Below are 21,792 nucleotides of genomic sequence, written 5' to 3' on the forward strand. Positions count from 1 at the left end.
CGGACTTTTGATGGCCCGGTCGGCAGTGCTGACCAGAGCCGCCAGGGTCCCTTTTCAACCGGGCGTTCTGGTCGAAAACCGGACACCTGGCAATCCTACCTTCCTACCTGAAGAGCTTTTGCACTCTGTTTGGTCAGTGTAATGGAGCAGTGTCCATTTACACTAGCCCAAGCGCTGCCCTAGGTAGTTCAGACAGCACCTGCTTCAAATATTGCTCCCTAGAGTGGAGGTTCCCAGCTCTTTCTTTGGTTGGACCCCTTCTAGGTGCTAGAGCTGATTGGAACATGGGAGTGGGGAGGGAGAAGGTGTTTCAGTGGAAAATTTCAACAACAACAAAAAATTGCTGAACTCCAAAATGTTTTCAGCTGAAGATTTTCAGCCGTTTGGTTTCTCCAAAGAAAAATAAGGACTGTAGACACCATCCACAAAAGGTTTTGTTTTGCCAAAAACTAAGTTTCCCCATCAAAAAGTTTTGAGGGAAGATTTTCTACCAGCTCTGTTAGGTGTCTCTTCTGTGCTCTGGGCTATGGACCCTTAACATAAGGGCATGGCACATAGGTAGGGCTCTTCGTTTTCAGTTTTTATTTAATTTAATTTTTCCCAGGAATTTATCAGTGTTTATTACTACAACAACAAAAACAGGTGAAAATCGGTGGAAAAAAACTATTCATTTTTCTGGGTAAATATCAGGGTTTATTTTGGTGGATGGAAGGACAGGGGGAAAAGTATTCAGTGAATTAATGCTTTGATGAATGGAATTTAATGTGGTTTGCTGCAGAACTAAAACAGAACTCTAAACACAATGCCATCTCCAAATTTAAGAAAACAGTATCTCTCTAATCCCCAAATAAGCCTTTTCATTTGAATAAACAGTTTACTGCTGTAGACTTAGCCTATAAATATTTACATTTAATAACTGGGCCACAACATTTGCCGCGCATACACTCAACTTAATCTTTGTCTCCTGTTTTTGTTTTTTAAAAACTTTCAAATACTTCCTTGTGTGCTGGAACGCATTCTGATACAGATTTTCTTCCCATTTTAGTGGGTCAGATCTTTAAACCGTTCCCTGCTAACAACTTGAAATGTGTCCGTGGTGGGCGTGAGATTCATCAGTACGTTCAGATGTGCAGGCACTTCAGGGCTTGCGTGGGTTCCTGTTTGTTTATTGTGTGCTTCTTCTAGCTTTACTTCCACAGGCTGCTTTGCATATACACACAGACTAACGTATTATCGTAATACATATGTCACATGCATTGCATTGTATTTTCCTAATAAAACAAGTTATTTTTTATATATTTGCACGATACAAAAGTAGGGTGAAAATCAGGGGGGGAAAAAGAATAATCCTTTTTGTAAAACCTGGGATTTTTTCGGTAAAAATCGGTTTAAAATGAAAATGAAGGGGCTTACACATAGAACTCGCTTGCTCTCCTGTCCTTTCTCGCCCTCCCCCATCATCTCCTTTTGTCCCTGTTTTTTCTGCTCTGCAGGGGTGCAGGAACAATTTGTATAGTGGGGTTGCTAAGAGCCATTGAGCCAAACTGTAAATCCTGTATAAAATGGAAACCACTTCAAGCCAGGGGGTGCGGAAGCACCCCCAACTCCCCCAGTTCCAGCAGCTATGCTGCTCTGTATAGCTAATATATTTTAAATTCCCTTTTATTCTCATTTCTTTCTTGTTCCCCTTCCCTTGGTCCCTCTCCCCACCCTCCCAGTCCCATCCACTTTTCCTGGTGTCAAACTCCCCCCCCCCCCCCCCCAATCTTCCTGCCATCCCCTTCCCTGGTAGCTCTCCTACATCCTCCTAAGGAAGTTTGTTTTACTTGCTGCTGCAGCAGTAAAGTGTGCTGAGGGAGGGAAAGTTAGGGGTACCATCACTCATTCAGTTTTCCCTCCTCCCACTTCCTTTGGCCCATGACCTCCCAAATTGGTCTCTGTCCTCCTTCCTAGGTGGGCCTACCCCCCTAGTTGAGGAACACTGCCCTAGAAGGACCCTTATGAATCCCCGCCCCCACCGCCACCCATGCAAACTTTGATATGGAAATTACACCCTCATCAGCAAGAGGCTGAATGGGAGACATGGGCCAATTTTGAAAGGAGTATTGTCATGATAAACAGGTAATTCTTCAAAGGGGTAGACAAACAAACAATGCTACAAGGCAATTGTGCGCAGCTGAACTGGGGCTCTGGCCTGCACCAAGGATGCTAGATCCTGCAGCTGTTCACCCATTCTTATTCTCTGATCGCAGCTTTAAACCCCCCGCCCCCACCCCCATCCTACAAAGAAGATCACCCATTGAAGTGCAGCCCCACAGCCTGCCGGGAAGGCAGGGAACAAAGCACCACATGCAGGGAAGGCGTGAAAAAAAAGTTTTAATGCTTTTTAAATGGTTAGAAATAATTGCAAAGGGAGAGAAGGAACCGGGAAGCACCCGAGGTCCTGAAGAACGGGCGCTCTGTCCTTAGAAGCACTTCCTGTGGACAATGGAAGGGCCAGCCTCATCATATTCCGGTTTGCTGATCCACATCTGCTGGAAGGTGGAGAGAGAGGCCAGGATGGAGCCTCCGATCCAGACGGAGTATTTACGTTCAGGGGGGGCGATGATCTGTCAAAACAATTGCAGACAGGATCCAGTTACAAGGTGAAACAAGGCTGTGCACTTCCAGAAGCCACAGTTATGGTACGGACACCTAGACATACAGACTAAGAGCTGGTCTACGCTTAAAAATTAGATTGACTTAGCTATGTCGCTCAGGGCTGTGAAAAATTTCATACCCTGAGCCCCATAGTTAGGTCGAACTAACCCTCAGTGTAGACACGGCTAGGGTGCTGGAAGAACTCTTCCATCGACGTACCCACAGCCTCTCGGAGAGATGGATTAACTACAGTGACAGAAAAACCCGTTCCGGCGTGTAGGAAGCATCTACAGTGCAGCAACACAGCGACAACCGGAGTTGTAGTGTGGACATGGCCTTAGACAGACAGGTTTGACTCTGCAAAGTGCTGAGCGCCCTCCATTCTCATTGGGCTGAATGCAAGGGGAGGGCCTGATGCAGAGGTCATTGAAATCAATGGGAGTTTTTTCACCGACTCCACCTGACTTTGGATCAGGCCCTAAGGGCATGCCCCACCTCACAGGATTGGACCCATAAAAAGCAAACCAGTTTCTGTTACTGCCTGTGCAGACTTGGACTCAGTGGTAGGTAATTACTTCTCCATATAAGCTACAGGAGAAATTTGTTCACAGTTTCTAAGGGCTTTAGGACCACAGGCTCTTTGGGACAGGGACTGTCTTTTTGTCTGTGTTTATACAGCCCCAAGCAAAATGGTTCCTGGTCCAGAGAGTTTAAGGCCAAACAGGACCACCTGTCCGTCTGGGGGACAAGGATAGCTCAGTGGTTTGAGCATTGGCCTGCTAAACCCAGGCTTATGAGTTCAATCCTTGAGGGGGCCATTTAGGGATCTGGGGTAAAAATCTGTCTGGGGATTAGTCCTGCTTTGAGCAGGGGGTTGGGACTAGATGACCTCCTGAGATCCCTTCCAACCCTAATATTCTATGATCATCTAGTCAGACCCTCTGTATGTTACAGGCTACCAAACCCAATAACCAAGATTAGGCCACATGACTAGGGCTTCTAGAGGCTCTGGTGAGACAATTCACAAATAATAATAAGTCCCTTATTTGCTTCATATTAAATCTTCCCCTGTAGTATTAACAAGCAGCTTTCTGGAGTTAGAAACTTTTGGGCCAAGCTATGCACTGCATGGCTCTGCAATACTGAACACAGTGGAAAGTTTGTATGAGAAAGAGTCACAGAACGGTCCTACTTTGTTAATAAAAGGTGACTTCTGCCTAGGTAGCAGAGGGTCATGCTCAGTTGTGTGAGTTAATGGAACAAAGGGGATCAAATTATGGATGTGAAATGCTGGTCATCCGGACAACCTTCAAAATGTGGGAAAACAAAGGATCTACACGGATATTTTGATTTAGTCTCAATGGGAAAAGTTTTACTGCCCAACTTTTTCTGAAGTAACTCTGCATGATCAAGTTGTAGGTGGTGCGTGTAGGGCAGGGGATCTCAAACTTCATTGCACCCGGACCCCCTTCTGACAACAAACATTACTACGCAACCCCAGAATGGGGGACTGAAGCCTGAGCCTGCCCAGGCCCCGCCGCCTCTGGCAGGGCGGGGGGGGGCGACAAAGCCAAAGCGGGGAGCCTGTAACCTGAGCCCCACCATCCAGGCCTGAAACCCCCCCGGCTTCGGCTTTTACGCCAGGCGGTGGGGCCCAGCAAATCTAACGCCAGCTCTCTAATGGAGTCGCAACCCACTTTGGGGTCCTGAGAACCGCTGGTGTAGGGAGAGAGACGCCCAACCCGCTGCCTAGCAGCCAATAACTAAGACGTACTTTAATCTTCATTGTGCTTGGAGCCAAGGCTGTGATTTCCTTTTGCATCCTGTCCGCGATCCCAGGGTACATGGTGGTGCCCCCGGAAAGGACGTTGTTGGCGTACAGGTCCTTACGGATGTCGATGTCACACTTCATGATGGAGTTGTAGGTGGTCTCATGAATTCCAGCAGACTCCATGCCTGGGGGAAGCAGCACATGATCAGTGTTGTGTTACATAGACAGAGACTGCTCACCAGCACCTTTCTTCCTTCAAAGCCTGACCCGTCTCCCTCTGGAGTCTGTGGGAGTTGCTCCATTGATTGCAATGGGAGGTGCATCAGGACATCAATTCATACATAACCTTCTTCCCTTATAACCTGAATCTTCGTGTGCACCTAGCTAGTGGGGTGGTTGCTTTACACAGGCCTATGAATAGTTACTACAGTGATCAGTGCTTTATATAAGTGACAGACCGGCCTAGGGTCAAGCAGCAAATCCAGCCTCTGTACTTAGATTGTGAACTCTTTAGGGACTGTTTTTTGGTTTTGCATTTGTACAGCACCTAGGCACCACAGCAATACAAATAATATCTATGCACTCTCTATTGTGTAGCAATGGCTGCATCTTCTATCCCCAGCCTGAGAGGTTCTAATTAAACCCAAAGGCCAAGCTCTGCTCTCATGTACACCAGTGACACTTTCATTGACATTTGCCTTGAAGCCACATAAGGAGCAGAGTCTGGCCCTCCTCCTTTTCTCCGATTCATGGCAATTAGAAGAGAAAACAAGCCACAATCACCTGAGGAATTGCACCCTCTTAAATTTGCCTCAAGCATTTACAAGAGAGAGTCCCACAGTGGAAAATATGGACTGTAGAAGGGTGGGGGAAGATGTTACTAGTATATTCCCATCCCATCTGTCCCAGTATTTAAACGGATGGAAAAAATAAATAACCCAACCAACCTACCCGCCCTTTGCCCCTCTCCCGCCGTATCAGTGAATATATTTAGAAATGGGCTCTACCCAACCCCTCAGATCCAAACAGCCTCACACTCTGGATCCAGATCTGAAAGTTGCAGAATCTTTAAATGAAAAGAGGGTGGGATGGAATGGACCCTCACCAATGAAGGACGGTTGGAAGAGGGTTTCCGGGCAACGGAAACGCTCGTTGCCAATGGTGATAACCTGACCGTCAGGCAGCTCGTAGCTCTTCTCTAGGGAGGAGGAAGAGGCAGCTGTGGCCATCTCATTTTCGAAGTCCAGGGCCACGTAGCACAGCTTCTCCTTGATGTCACGCACGATTTCTCGTTCGGCTGTGGAAGACAGGAGCAAGCGCTGTTAGCTACGCAGCTGGGACACGGTCTCCATTCCACTGGGGCAAGGGTGGGGAGCACCAAGCAGTGGTGGATCAGAGCTGTCAGAACTACGGGGCCCATTTTCATTTAACAGTGAAAGTTGATTAACCAGGGGAACAAGCTACCCAGGGAAGTGGTGGATTCTCTGTCTCTTGGGGTCTGCAAATCAAGTCTAGATGCCTTTCTGGAAGATGCTTTAGCCAAACACAAGTTATTGGGCTCAATACAGGGGTAACTGGAGACAACTGAATGGTCTGTGATATACAGAAGGTCAGACTAGATGATCCCTTCTGGCCTTAAACTTTATAAATTTAGTCTGGCCTGATGTCATGAGATGTAACCTCTGCCAGCAGAGAACTGTGTCGTCATTAAATATTGTCCCACATCTATGACCTCCTTTTGCCCCCCGACTCACAAGTCTCATGTCACCCGCTAGTGTCTCATTAAATGCCACCCCTGTTGTCTCATGAGACAACGGAGGTGATCAGACAACAGAGGTGGCTGTAATGCGATCAGAATCTTCCCCACTCCCTCTAGATACCGAAGGCACCTTCTCTCCAGTCACTGTGCCAAACCCACGGAGACCAGACCAAACGCTCCCCTTCGTACCAGTGGTGACGAAAGAGTAGCCTCTCTCCGTGAGGATCTTCATGAGGTAGTCCGTAAGATCGCGACCAGCCAGGTCAAGACGCATGATCGCGTGGGGCAGAGCATATCCTTCATAGATAGGGACGTTGTGAGTAACACCATCCCCGGAGTCCAGAACGATACCTGGAGACAATGGAAAGAGCGGAGTTAAAAGACGGTCCATGGATCTGCTGGCCCTGCATCTCTCTTACGTGCAGCGAGCAAAGAGAAATGCGTGCCTCAGTTATTAACATCATAATTCACTCCTCACAACAAGCCAAGCTTTTCAGAGAGGAAATAGGGTCCAGTGGTTGGGGCACTAGCACAGGACATGGGAAACTCAGGTTCAAATCCCTGTTCTACCCCAGCCTTCCTGTGTGAACAAATCATTCTGTGCCTCAATTTCCTGTCTGTACAATGGGGATAACAGCACTGCCCTGCCTCACAGGGGGGCATCTGAGGATAAATATGTTAAAGTGTGTGTGGCCCTCAGATCTCTACCTATCTAAATACCTTAGATTGGCAAAGAGGGGCATTTGATTGAAAATACTTGTGCCCCAAGCAGGGCTAAATCCTCTGCTCCGGTATGTAAAAGAGGGGGATGGTAGCAGGAAGTTAGAATAACTTCGTGATGCATGGATAGATATCCTGGCAAGCGTGCCAGCCTGTACACCAAGGGGATGTGTTCAAATGGAAGGGTTTGCCTGCCTTTGCCCTCCCAGCTGGCTAACACAGACTCTGACATCACTAACAAGTTCTAGCCAGCAGCAGCTTAGGCCATGCCGTGCTCTTGCCTGGAGGAGCAGCAATATATGCTGCACCAAGCCCCCCGGCCTACTATAAGAAAACTTACTCTGTGCCATCAGGAGATCTATTATAGGGGACGCAGCTGCCAGCATCCCTGCTCCATCTCAGAGTTGCTCCCCAAAAGAGCAGGATTTAGGCGGACCAATAGTTCGGGCGTCTACCCAGTAGTGGATTTAAATGGTCCTGAGAAAATGCAGCTCCCACTGAATTTAGTGAGAATTGTGGGTGCCCGGCACGTCTGCAAAATCAAGTCGACAGCACATACGCGTCATCAGTGGAAGAGGAGGGAAGAGAACTACTCACCAGTAGTACGGCCAGACGCATAGAGGGACAACACAGCTTGGATTGCAACGTACATGGCGGGGACGTTAAAGGTTTCAAACATGATCTGAAAAGAATTCCAATTCAAATGTTCAAGGTCAGTGCATCGCTGGATGTGGAATGCACGCAGCACATTTACATGCAATGCATAGCGAAGTGCATTGCTGACTCTGCATGCCGTCCAATGTGTGCGTGCATACACACACCAATCTAGAGATAGGAGGGTGCTGAAATGCAAGACGTGCTGCTGTCATCACAGAAACACCTGGGGCGGTTGGGTCCCACAATGCACCCAATAGCCCAGTGAACGCAGGTTGAGTTTTCAGTATCCAAACTCTTCAACCGCCATCTGGGGTGAGGCTTGGCTGGGTAAATAGAGAATTACATCATCCACTGCAACAGCAGAACCTCTGGGTTCCGGATCTGCTTCCACAAGTGTGCTAGTTATGGATATTCTCCGCATGGTGTGGCTAGGGGACCTCACCCATAGCTAAGAGTAAGATCTCAGGGCATCCCATTCTACAGATGGACCAGCACCTCCCACAGCTCAGCTGTATTTCTCCATATAACTTCCGAGAGGGGATCGAGTTGGCGTTTGCCATCTAACCAGTTGTGGACCATTTTTCTCCACCAATGATATCAGCAAAGGCTGGACATCAGGCAGCTAAAGCAAAGCTCTTCAACTACGGATCTAGCTTCTCAGATCCCAACACACTAAAGATTTTTCAGGGACTCCAGAAGAGCAAGAGTCCTCCCCCCTCCACCAGTATACAGTCTGGTTGGATTTTCCCCCGGATGGGATAGTGCCTACCATGAGACTAGTGGAGGGAACATTCCCGGAAGTTGATGTTTTACCTGGGTCATCTTCTCACGGTTCGCCTTGGGGTTCAGGGGCGCTTCTGTGAGAAGGGTGGGGTGTTCTTCTGGAGCCACTCGTAATTCATTGTAGAAAGAGTGGTGCCAGATCTAGGCCGGAGGAGACAAAACAACAATGGTAGCTCAGACTCCGTGCTGAAGGATCAGTTCTTCTAACTGGCTCCATGGAGGGAATGGATATGGGTCTGTCTGCACTGGGGATTCGCACCAGTTTCAGCCATCAGTGCAACTGCACCAGGGCAAACTGCTCGTGTACAGTGGCTAAACTGAAACTTGCACTGGCGCAGCTTACCCCGGTTTAAAGCAGATGTAAATGCAACTGGTGCATGTGGTGGCTTTGCCCTGTCCACACCAGGGGTAGGCAGCAGTGTAGCTATGCTGGATGCTGGGTAAAGCCACTGCATGGACCAGACTTCGGTCTAGAAATGGGCCTGAGCTGGAAAATCCAGACTCATCCACATTAATCCTTTCAGCCCAGAATTAAACTGCAGCTAGAATGCAGACACGAGACTGCAGCTCAGGAGTGAAGCAAAGAGTCAACAGGGCTCAGATTTTGGGACCCAGTCCTACCTCCATCCACCCACCCAGGTCTAAAATTAAAACTGAGGGTTTGATTTGTAATAAAATGGAAATGAATTGGTACAGCTGGGCTAAAATACAAGCTGGGGTCTACAGTGGGGGGGGGGCATGACCATCCAACAGGTGTGTAAGCCACATGGAATGAGGGGGATTGATTAGGATGGTTCAGGGGGGAACACCTAGGAGAGATAAGAGAACATTAAGCAAAGGGGAATACTGGCTATATGTCAGGAAACACTTCCCGAGTCTGTGAAGTCATCTCCCCAATGAATGGGGCAGCAGATTGGATAAAGCCCTGAAAATCAGAGAGGTTTCTGTAGCTGCCATCATTATAGCATCTGTGTAATACACCCATGAAGTGTGCCATGTCCCCCTCTAATGGCTGGCCCCCATGGCGGATAACAGCCTATTACTGGCAGCAATTGATGGAGTCATTCCTTTAGCTCAAGCAGTAGAGGCCTGTGGTTTGGAGATAAAGGGTAAAGGATTCAACCCTTGCTGATGACCCACAGAGGAGGCTGTTATGTAAATGCTGTAGAAAACAGTCTTGCATTGGCCACAGCTGATGTACAATGGAAGGACTTCGGTGTTGGACCCAACAATAAAAAATTCATGCAAGTGTCATTGGCTGACACGCTGGGGACCGCCAGATCGAATAGTGCGAGCTGCTACTGCTTGAGCCAAAGAGCCAGCCTCTCTTGCGGGGGATGTTAAACTCATCCTCCGAGATCAGGCGCAGACGGGGGACTTGCAACACCATCTCCAGCGAGTGACGCGAGTACGTTTTGAAATTAGGAAAGGAAAATTAAAATAACCCTTGACTGGCTCACTGGTTTTTCTATTCGACTCCGCAGAAGAATGGGATTCTTAAAGGCAAATGATCAAAACCATTTGAAAAATAACAGTGGAGAAAGTTTGGTGGTTTTTTTGGCCGATTGAGTCCAAAGGAGAAAAAGAGCTCCCCGCCCTACCTTCTCCATGTCGTCCCAGTTGGTGATGATGCCATGTTCGATGGGGTACTTGAGAGTAAGGATTCCTCTTTTGCTTTGAGCCTCGTCCCCTACGTAACTGTCTTTCTGGCCCATCCCCACCATCACACCCTGGAAAACAACAAGGGAGATGTTAACTGCCAAGCTCGCCTCCATGGGGCAGAAGAAAACTGTCCGGTAGCTCAGATACACACACTGATCCATACGCCTATTTATTGTACCATTGTCGGCAGCAGAAATATTGGGCAAACCCTGAGGTTCTTGCTCAGTTTTCATTCAGTCCGACCTTAGGGCCAAACTAATGGGCTCTATGAGACTATTCCCAGATGAAGGCGTTATTCAACCACTATTTGCACCTGTGGAGTTTATTCCTGCTTGAAACTTAGGTGAGCTGTGCCAGTCCAAATTGCAGCGCAGCCTGTCTACACTGATGTCGCTGTACCAGTGGGTGAAATTGGGGCAAATTCACAGTGTAGGCAGGCGTCCCTCCATGGAGTAGCAACAGTATCAGAATCAGGCCCTTAGAAATGGTTTAAGGCCAGATCCTGATCGCCGGTTAGTCCGGAATCCATAGAGCTGCTTTGGAGTTACTCCAGATTCACACCAGCACAGCCCAGCGGAGAATGAGACCCAATCAATAATCGTTTTTATGACCAAATTCATCTGTTACCTACCATGGATTTACATCAGGCATGATTTAGTTGGGGATTGGTCCTGCTTTGAGCAGGGGGTTGGACTAGATACCTCCTGAGGTCCCTTCCAACTCTGATATTCTAGGATTCTGATACATTTGGCCCTTAGAACACCCCTCTTTTGCAGCAACCCTGATGCTTTTACACATGGGAATGAAACAACATTAAAAACCTTCCATGGCGTTGGCAGAATGATACAGCACCAGCAAGGTCCAGCGGATTGAACATGGGGCCGGGCACCAGGAACTCCTGAGTCCCAACTCCAGCACTGACACTGGAGTCAAGCCTGCTCCCAATGGGGGTCAATTGGAGTTTTGCTGTCCGTCTTCTATAAGAACAGGGTCAGGGCTTACCACAGGCTATGGAGCCTTGGCATTGTCATTTAATCTGTATGGATCTGTCTACACTGCATTGTAATAGGGTGATCAGATGTCACAATTTTATAGGGACAGTCCTGATTTTTGGGTCTTTTTCTTATATAGGCTCCTGCTACCCCCACCCCATCCCGATTTTTCACATTTGCTGTCTGCCCTAGGGTGACCAGATGTCCCGATTTTATAGGGACAGTCCCGATTTTTGGGGCTTTTTCTTATATAGGTTCCTATTACCTCTCACCCACTGTCCCTATTTTTCACACTTGCTGTCTAGTCACTCTAGGTCACCCTACATTGTAAACTCAACTCTGCAGACCCGGGCTTGTGGACTCAGTGTTTCAAAGCCTGCACTTGAGTGTCCACATTGCATTATAAACCTGGGTTTACAATTGTTGGCCCTGGGTCTCACAGCTGTGCTGAAGCGTCCGTACTGTGCCAGGCAGACCTTCTGCCTCGGGTCTGCGGCTTGAGCTGCGTCCACACTGCAAAGTGACAGGGTTGGACCCAAGTCATAGTGGGACTCAGGCTCTAACCCCCCGTAGCAGAGTCCTCTGCTGACCCGAGCCAGTCACAAGACTAAGGTGTCCAATATCAGGGTGATCCAGACTGGAGCTGGACATTGGACTATAACCTATGGAACTAATTCTGAAAGAACTCTTTGTAACTCCAAAGTTCACCATCTCTACTATGAAACTGACCTAAGAATTTTATTCAAGCCTGTATGTATCATGATCTTTTTACCTATACTCTCTCTTTTCTTTTTAAATAAATTTTAGTTTAGTTAATAAGAATTGGCTATAAGCGTGTATTTGGGTAAGATCTGAAATATTTATTGACCTGGGGGGTAATGTGTCCGGTCCTTTGGGATTGGTAGAACTTTTTATATAATGAACAAGATTTTCAGTAATGCTCATCATATTTGACTTAGCTGTCTGGGTGGGAGCCCAAGGCTGGATTGTTTTAAGGGAACTGTATTTTTGGCTTCTAGGTAACTAGTCAGGCATTGTAGGAGCTGTTTGGTTGCTGGCTTGGTGAATCTAATTATTAGAATAACCACCAGTTTGGGGGATTGTCTGCTCCATTCTTTGCAGTTTGCCCTGATTGACCAATCTCAGTGTGGGCCCCCTGGGCCCAGGATCACGTGTGAGGATGGAAGAGGGGCTTGGGTTCAAACCTGTGTCAGAGCCAGGGTTAGTGTGCAATTTGTCTCCTCTCCTTTGCTCCCATCTGTAAAGTGGAGATAATAAAGATAATGCCCCGGGGAAGCAGGTGTGAGGGGTGGTTAGTTAAATGCCTGTCCAGCATTTTGAGGCCAGTGGGAGCTAAGGGCTTGTCTATACTTACGTGCTGGTTCGGCGGCAGGCAATCGAACTTCTGGGTTCGATTTATCGCGTCCAGACAAGACGTGATAAATCGAACCCAGAAGTGCTCGCTGTCGACTCCGGTAATCCTGCTCGGCGCGAGGAGTACGCGGAGTCGACGGGGGAGCCTGCCTGCCGCGTCTGGACCGCGGTAAGTTCGAACTAAGGTACGTCGACTTCAGCTACATTATTCACATAGCTGAAGTTGTGTACCTTAGTTCAAATTGGGGGGTTAGTGTAGACCAGGCCTAAGTGACAATAAGTAGATTAAACAATCAGAGGCAGCTGCCTTGGCTCTGCAAACGTTGGGTGTAAAACCCTCTTCCCTCAGATCCCAGGGCAAGATGCAACACAGGGCACCAGCAGCTCTACAGATACTCCCATCTCAGAGCTGTAAAACCCTGACTCAATCTATGTGCCAAGCCAGCCAGCAGGAGCAGCAGGCTGACGGCAGCTGGCATTCTGCCCAGCGCTTGGGCTGCAGCTTTCTGCATTAGCTGCAGGCTGGCCAGTGTCATAGATAGAATGCCGAACGCGGCAAGCAATGTTACAAAGACACACTGAGGCTACCACCACCACCGACTGGGTTACCAGGGCCAACCCAGCCCCTAGGATGTGACTCTGCCTGGAGAGCGTACCGTGCTCATCCTAGAAAACTGCCCTCCCATTAAAAAGAAAAATCAGAACATTCCCCCCTCATACCCATCCCCCCATCTTTAAATTCACAGTAACTCCACTGGCATCAGCAGAGACCTGGAGTGGCTTTCAGATCAGAACCTAGTCCATGATCTTAGTTTCAGGCCATTGAGGATTTACCCAGTTTCACTACCACCGGGATGGTTTTATCAGCTAGGACTAAAGCCTGCCCTGGAGGTGGTAAAGCAAAATCCAGTGATCAGCTATATTGAATGCTTCAGAAAGATTGAACATCCTGTGTATCATGAGAAACAGATCCTGGAGCACTCTGACAACGGCAGTCTCAAGTCGGCTTCTGGCTCCAGACAGGAGGAGATCATATACCCAGTGTCTGTCCAGACTCTCCTGTTATCTTGCCCCGGACTTTACCCAAGTACGCCAATAATGCCGAAAAAGACAGGCTAGCAGGACACAGCCCAGGAGTGTCATCTGAGCATGGGGCGAATTCTGCAGCAGGTTCTGTGGCTGTAGAATGGGGCGCTACTTCTATGGTGCCAGACAGGTGCACAGTACTTTATTAACAAACAAGAACAGGCTGACTCCCTGCCTTAAAGATTTTATGATCTAAGCCAAAACAAGAGCAGCAGGGGGAGATCACGAAGGAAGGATTGAGGGTGGGAAAGGCTATGTGACCTGTGTTCAATTGGAAGAGGCTGATGTGCACATCTTGAGAGTTAGTTGTATCACATAGAAAGTAATTTACAACAATAAGATTCCTTAAAGGGCTTCCACTGGGCAGACCTTTCCTTCTGGATCCTCCTTGCTTTCATGAACACACGGGCCAAAGGCTCACAGTCCTTAATCTTCCTCCCCAAGGACTGTGCTCTCTTCCCCCAAATCAGCTCTCGCAGCAACCCCAGCGCTCCTCCCCCTTTTACATTCTGAGTCTGGACGCTGAATTACTATCAACCCCAGTGGGATCAGACAACCAGTGTACTGTTATCGGGCCCCGCCTTGGTAATCCATGCCAGACACTATCCGAGATTCAACCTTTGAAAGGAACAGAGTCAGTGTGGCGCTGGCATTTAAATCTAACACCATCAAATTCCCCCAATCGCAGCACTGCTTACAAAACAATTCACTTCCAGAGAACCACTTCTTTTTCCTGGTCCCGCCATGGTTGGCCTAAGCTTCTGACAGCCCTAGCCGCACCCCAGGTCCCTTCCCTATTCCTCAACTGCATCCCCTGCAATATCCAATCCTTTTGAAGCATCTAGAAGCATACAGGACAGGTGACATTTCTATCGTAGTTAAGCTCTGGAACAGGTTCTCTAGGGAGGTTGTGGAATCCCCGTTACTGGAGGTTTTTAAGAACAGGTTGGGCAAACACCTGCCAGGGATGGTCTAGGTTGACTTCATCCTGTCTCAGCGAGAGGGGCTGGACTAGCTGTATATATTTGGGTTTAACATTAATTAAGCCTCACAATGCTCCTTAGGAGGCGGGGCAGCCCCAGCCCCATTTTATAAAGGGGTAAATTGAGGCACGGAGCAGTTACGGACATTCTCAGAAGCATCCCACTCATTTTGGAGGCCCAACTCAAGGCCCTTTAAGCCCATTTTTTCCCAAACTGCTGACCACCCACCACTGCAGCCAAAGCCAATGGAAGTGGCGGGTGCCCAGCACCTCTTTGGCTCGCCCCCGGGACGTGTCAAATTCAGCACTCAAGAACTGGGGCACACAAAAATCAGAGATCGCTTATGAAAAATGTTGGCTTCAGCCTCTTGCCCGAAGTCTGCCACAGTGCTTGGAACCCCGGGGTCCTGACTCCCAGGCCTGTCCTTTGTTAGGCATATTACCATAGGAGTCTTAGTCACGACCCACCTCCATGGTGCGAATTGCTGTACAAACACAGAACCAAAAGACAGTCCCTGCCCATAGATGTTACAACCACATTCTAGGCATGAGCTAGCGATCGTTATCAGCACATCAGCAGAACATGTTTTAGATAGCTATAAGCAACCCACTAACCTCTTGGACTCTATAAAAAATTCATCACCCACTTATCAAAATACTTATTAATCCTGTGTTAACCCTTGACACATGGAACTGTAAAATAAAAGTGGACCAACAATTAATCAGATTTTAGGGCCTGATTAGGATGGACTGGCTGGGTCACCAACCAGGCTGGTATTGTCCAAGCCCAACATGCAACGAACATGAAAGAGTTCAGTCCACCCCAGCCCAGATTGTGCAAGTGTTTTCCATGCAGCATTCCCCTGGATTCAAATGGGACTTCCTCATGCCTCTTGGCTCAGGCCTACAGCATTTTCTTACCGGGGTAAGGGGGGAGTTGACTGACACTGAGGTACTGCACAAACCTGGTGACGAGGGCGACCCACTATGGATGGGAAGACAGCGCGTGGGGCGTCATCGCCGGCAAAGCCAGCCTTGCACAGCCCGGAGCCATTGTCGCAGACCAAGGCGGTGGTCTCCTCTTCACACATGGCGGAACTGAGAGATGCTGGAATTCAGAGGCACCTGTAAGAGGCAGAGATGAAGGGAAATGTTAAAAATTACATGCAGTTCTGAATGACTATTCAAGGATTGGACTGAATGCCACGCTCAGCTACACCCATCTGACTGCAGAGGAGTCAACAGAGTGATTTAGTTGGGGATTGGTCCTGCTTTGAGCAGGGGGTTGGACTAGATGACCTCCTGAGGTCCCTTCCAACCCTGATATTCTATGATTCTATGCTACAGGGGAGAGCAGAATCCAATCCCACATTTTCAAGGAGTTCAACTGAGAAAGCAAGTTCATAAAAGCTACATAAGAAGCAAGAAGCCGGAGCCTCAGCTGGTGCGAATCCATGTAGCTCTACTGAGGTCAATGAAGTTACAGCAATTTTCCTCCATTATGGGTCTGGCCTACTGAATGCAAAGACCCTACGGACTATATATTTGGTCACATACAGAGGCAGGTGAGATGGAGATAAGAGATTCAGATCACTGGGTCTATATTCACTCAGCTTTATCTGTGTCGGTCACTTCAGGGCCCCCTTGGTGTATAAAACAAATGATTTTTCATCAATCAGAAAATTCAGTCACGAAAAGGCTACACCAGTGGTTAGAACCCTCTGGCAAAGGCTCAGCCAAATGAAATGAGCCTTACGCCACACCCAAAAAGCTGCATTTTCAAGCCAGAAGGGACCATTACGACCACCTAGCCTGGCTTCCTGCAGAACACAGGTCAGAAAGCCTCACCCAGGGAGTCCTTCATCTAGTCCATAACTCTGGTTTGACCTAGAGCGGATCTCCTAGAAAGAGACCCAGTCTTGACTTAAAGAATCCAGCTGATGGAGACTTCACCACGCCCAGTGATCAATTACTCTCACGTGTAATGTTCTTAACTCTGGATCTGACGACCAACCAGAGGGGGAGCATTCTACCGCCTTCCATTGCAGTCACCCTGCCTCCAGCTCTCAGCAGCTCATGCCTAAGAGCTGTTAGGAGAAGCACCTCAGTTAGACTCAGCTGCTGAGGTGAAGCATGGGGAGAGAGGCCTCCTCTAAAGTAGCCAGCTCCGAAACCTTGCAGCCAATGCCTTGGGTTGCACTTGGAAGCAGAGAGGATGCCTGGGCCTTGCCCAGAGCACAGGTGTCACAGGCCTGCACTAAACAGGCACCCCAAAAGTCACCTTTTAGGGGCTGCTTTGGAAGCCAAGTCAAGAGACCTAGGTTTGATTTGCCGTCCTGGTCCTTCCTGCAGAGGCCGGGAGCGAATCACAGAAACTAGCTGTGGAGGAAATACGGTAAACTGGGGCACTGTGCGCATGTTGTTAAAGGTGCTCCAACGGATCCTCTTTGGAGACTAGCCTCAATTCTTCTTTCAGCTGCAGCAGCAAGTCCCATTGAATCCCAGGGACTTCAATGGGGTTGCAGTGGAGGGAGAGTAAGATTCAGACCGTTCCCTTTAAGGAAGTTCCTTTTGAGCATCTCCCTACGCTGATCGGGCCTGCACTACAGAAATCAATGGGAGTTTTGCCACTGACTTATGTGAGCATAGGTTGAGGCTCTTCAAGAGGTGTGGTCCATGACATAATAGATGGACCCAGCTCAATGAGGAGGTGCAAACTCTGCAGCTGACGGCAGCTATGTAGTGAATGAAATGTCAAGGGGGGTCCGGCTCTCACGGTTGGAAGCTTGGATGAGAGAACGTCCTTGGTCTGACAGACAAGGCCCACAAGAAGACTGGGAATCAGAGAGATGTTAGAAATGAACCTGCTAAAGGGGGAGTTTTAACATCATGTACTTAGCTGGCAATAGGAAAAAATAAATCAAAGGTTCAGAGGGGATAATCCACTGTGGAGCTGGATATAGGTTTTAAACATCCGCCCAGCTTCGGAGGAGCTTCTTTTGATACAAGACCAGGCAGAAATATAAAAAGTCTCCAAGCCCAATTGGCTTTTGACTACAGCCCATTGGTAAATGTTAAACACAGACATAATAACATCACTATTGGCATCAATATAACCAGAGATGGGCCCAAGGCCCTGTCTGTCCATCAGTCAGTGTGTGCTCCAGTGATTTGTATTTTGTTTTAAACTGCATTGCATGCGCATTAGTTTGTACAACTGACACCTCGCCAGGTGTGCAGTGCTGCACACCTGGAGGAGAAAAGTGTCCAGCCACAAAGTGCAGGGAGACTCTGGGCTCGTGCTATGAACCAGATAACTCAGTTTAAGTCAGAGGAGTTGCTCTGAAATTACACAGCAGAATCCGGCCCCTTGTATATAAATAACAAAGCCAGCCATACAACAGCTCATTGTCTTTTAATGAGTTAGTTTCCTCATTTGCCCTGGACTTGATAATGCTGACCCCTTGATGGGCAGCCAAAGGGGGGAGATTGGAGATGCCTGGTTTAAATGTACTGCTGTTATGGTCAAGAACGTGTTAGCAGGAAGCAGCTGCACATTAGAAATACAGGGCTTGAGTCTTCTCTCATGGCACTCACTTCAGTGCAGTTACCTGTGATGGATGCCAGGCCTACCGCATAGCTCACATTACAAAGGGATCCTACAGAAGGGGATTCCTGACCAGCTGGTAGCATTGCAGAGTAGCCCACAACGGAAGAGATGGGGGAAGGAGATGACTTGCAGCCTAGCAGCATTTCTGGACAGCCTGGGGGAATCGTGCTAATGTACATTTCACTGCTTCCCTCAGGCCTTTTTAAGATCCCTGGGCCAGATCCACAGCGCCAATGGAGCAATGTCCATTTACATCAGCTGAGGATTTGCCCACCCACGACCATTCTTCCACTGCTGGAAAACAGTCGTTCAAGGAATTACTCAGGCCCAGTGGCAGGCTAATTATCCCTCCTGTTTAAGCATTTGGAGAGGATTTTCTACAAACTGTATGAAGTCCTCTGGCCTGCCAGCCTAGATGAACGAATGGTTCCTCCTGGCCTTAGAATCTATGAATCAAACCAGTCTGAATTCCAGCCAGAGTCCTAGCTCTTTTACTGTCAAACCTACCGATTCCAAATGGCTCATCCTTCCCTAAAGCAGAAGGCTAATCCATCATCTAGATACACTAAATTAATGCATCGTGGGTATCTAATTTGGGGGCCTGCTTGGTTTTAAAAGAAAAGTTAATAGCAATAATAATGCTGTGCTCAGTCTTATGTAGCGTTTTTCATCCCTCCATCCCAAAGCAATTTACAAAGAATCATTTCACAGATGGGGAAACAGAGGCAATCCTGAGTCCCAAACCAGTGCTCTGTCCATGAGGCATTATTCATAGCCAAGGGTGGCAAAGCTAATAGGATCCCCAAGGCAGGGGCTGCATCTTTCTCCAAGTGTGGCCAATGCCAGGTGGATGCTACAGGACTAGAAATAATAATCAATCTTACAGTCCTTACTCATGCAACTCTCCCACTAAAGTCAGTGAGAGTTTGCTTTGAGTGTGACCCCTGATGGAAAAGACCTGCCCATGAAATAAGCATAATATTTTACACCCCAGCATCCAATGGAAAATCCACTGTAAAAAGAGAAGCATGAGGAAGTTAACATGATTGGTCAAAAATAATGCATGCGAGCCCAGATTCTGATCTACCTGTGCCAGTCACAGATGAGTTACTCCTGAGTCATGCTAGCTTAAGTGTAATCAGAATTAGGCCCCCCGTGTCCAGTCAATGCAATGTATACACTCCAGTGCATCTGGTAGTGTATGATATGTCTCTGTAGACATTCATGCATGTTGTGAGGTCTGGAATCACACTACATGTGTGAAATATTTCTGTAGTCAGTCAGATTCTCTTCAGTTCCACCCCTTCAATAGGAATGATGCTAGATTTATGCTGATGGAATTGAGATCAGAATCTGGTCCAATCCGACTTCAAATGGCTGTAAATCAGGGCAGAATCTGACCCTTTGTCTTTCGTTTAACCTTACATCTCTCTAGAAAAGCCCCTTGGGATCAAAGCAGAAATAAAAGTATTGGCAATTCTGTTGCGAGGGAAGAAGGGAGAGGAATACCTCAGCTTCCTGGCAGCATCAGTGGGGTAAACATGCCCCCCCCCCCCTTAACTGCAGCAGTAACACTGATCTATTCCTCCAGAACACTGAAAGACAGAGGACTAGATGCTGATTTAATTTACACTGGTGCCAGTCTAGAGTAAGCCTAATAGCTTCCGTGGAAACCAGCACCAGCCTCTAGCCTACATTCCTGAGGTTAACTTCTCCACTTTGAACAGCCCTATCAACTACGGTTTCTCCCCGGAGAATATTGCTATTCCCCTTCAAGACCAATTCCCTGTTATAAGAGACCGCAGAGGCATGAAGGCAGGTATCAGCTCTCTGAAAAACACAGGCAGTTTTCCTTTTATCCAGTTTGCAACGGTCCCTGATGTCCATAATTCTTTATCAGCATGAATCAGAGCCTGAGCTAAACCACACTGGGGCTCGAGGAAACACAAACAGGCTCCATCACAGGCTTTCCCAAAAATGGAAATAGTTTTCCCAACTCCTGGTTTGCAGAAGGCCACTCCCAACATTTCACTTCCTGTCTGGAGACAACGTGGAGCAGCGCCTACAGTAAGATGCAGCCCAGAGGCGGGGGAGACAAAGCTGTCAGCATTTACTGCTGAGCCATGTCAATTTCAGTTCCCACTGAAGACAATAGAGCCATGTTAAGAACAAGTGGCCAATAAGAAACAGGCAAAACTGATCAACTCAAATGATCTATGTATAAGATTAATAACCCTTCTTCCCCACAACTGAGAGTGCCCCGCTCTTCCCCATCCACCAAGTTCTGATTTGTGTGTGTTGCCCTCCGGCCCACACCTGTGTCACACAAGCCTGTGTCATCCAGGGGGCTCAGCACCTTGCAGGACAGGGCTCTGCAGCCTGTCTTTTCATCTGTTTGTAAGCGCCATGCACACACGCTGTAAACAATGCGCCCTAACAGCAGCCCACTTTGCTGCTGTGTTAGCTTTCCTATTGCAAAACCAGAGCTGTCACAACATGAGCGTTCAAATCACAGCAGCCCAAAACGTAGATGCAGCCTGGCTTCTCCAGGCATTCTAGGAAAATGGCAACAGTCAAAGTCTTTTCTGCTTGAAAGCTACAGACACTAAGATTATGCTGCGTCCCAGAGTTTCTCTCTCTACATGATGCATATTTAAAAGGATCAAAGAAAGAGACCATGCAGCTGCTTCCCCTTTTGCTGATACAGCCTCCTCACTAGTCCCCCCAAACGGCACATGCTGGGAGCAGTTTGCAGGTGCAGTTGGAGCCTGTGACTTAACAGCAACACGATTAAAACAACGTTATTCTTGCAGGATTCCCATCTCGCCCCTAGATGGACCTTCTGAACCTTAGCAAGGCTTGTGATAGCAAAGAGAGAATAGATCTTTTGCAGTACTCACCAAGTACACAAGAGTTCCTTTCCTCTGGGACTGCGTTCTGATGTGCCTTTGGTATAAATACCAGCCGGACTATGAAACCTCAGAGGCGGATCCTCCTTAAACAGAGCCCCTAAAAAGGCTAACTGATGGTGTGTTAGCCATATGGCCATATAAGGTGTTTTATTTCATTATACTGACCTCGGACTCATGGTAGAACCAAGAACAGTTAATTATTATAAGAAAAATGTATGCAAGAGTATTTGGGAGGCAACACCCCCTTAGTGAATCTGTTCCTTTTATGCTACACTTTGATAAACAAGTTCCACACAAGTCCTTATAAGCTACATTCAAAAAGGAAGTGGAGTCACCTACAATTCCTGGAGAGAGAAAGATACCAAGAATGGCATTGGGGCCTCGGCTGTCTGGCCTGTGGGTCTCACTCTCTCTTCAAAATTCAGAGTAAAGGAGGAATGCTGGAGAAGTGGAAGTATTTCATTGAAAGCAATGATTGGAATTTGGTGCTGTCTGCAGCTCTTGGACAGGTCTGGCTATTTATTTGGTTATTTAAACTAGGGATGTGAGCCGGCAGTTAAAAACCAATGTGAATCCGGAGTCACTCCAGATTTACAAAGGTGGACAGTGATTTAGGGCCTAATGCTGGAATAAGATCGCAGTACGTGCATAAAGCTCCATTGATGTCACCGAGGTTCTGCCGGCCCTGAGCCTATTGCAGATTGAGTCTTTATCAGGGTGTAAGTGAACAGAATTTGGCCCACCTGTGTGGTGCAAATCCAGAGCACCTCCACGGACTTCAGAATCACGCCTCTGGATTTACACTGGTAGAAAAGAGCTGAATGTGGCTCAGAGTCTGAATTAC

The 21,792-nt window shown here is 47.9% G+C and overlaps 1 protein-coding gene across 1 annotated transcript; it reads right to left on the minus strand.

Moving 5' to 3' along the window:
• Positions 1-2,356: 2,356 nt before the first annotated feature.
• On the minus strand, positions 2,357-21,004 carry ACTG2 (actin gamma 2, smooth muscle). The gene is made up of 9 exons (XM_054019084.1): positions 20,937-21,004; positions 15,392-15,551; positions 9,932-10,060; positions 8,361-8,471; positions 7,488-7,572; positions 6,360-6,521; positions 5,517-5,708; positions 4,415-4,596; positions 2,357-2,609 (listed from the first exon to the last, which is right to left on the minus strand). Exons 2-9 carry the CDS (start codon positions 15,515-15,517, stop codon positions 2,466-2,468), a joined length of 1,131 nt encoding a protein of 376 aa, XP_053875059.1. The 5' UTR covers positions 15,518-15,551; positions 20,937-21,004; the 3' UTR covers positions 2,357-2,465.
• Between the last annotated feature and the right edge of the window lie 788 nt (positions 21,005-21,792).

The sequence above is a fragment of the Malaclemys terrapin genome, chromosome 2 (genome assembly GCF_027887155.1).
Source record: "Malaclemys terrapin pileata isolate rMalTer1 chromosome 2, rMalTer1.hap1, whole genome shotgun sequence".
Classification (NCBI taxonomy): domain Eukaryota; kingdom Metazoa; phylum Chordata; order Testudines; family Emydidae; genus Malaclemys; species Malaclemys terrapin.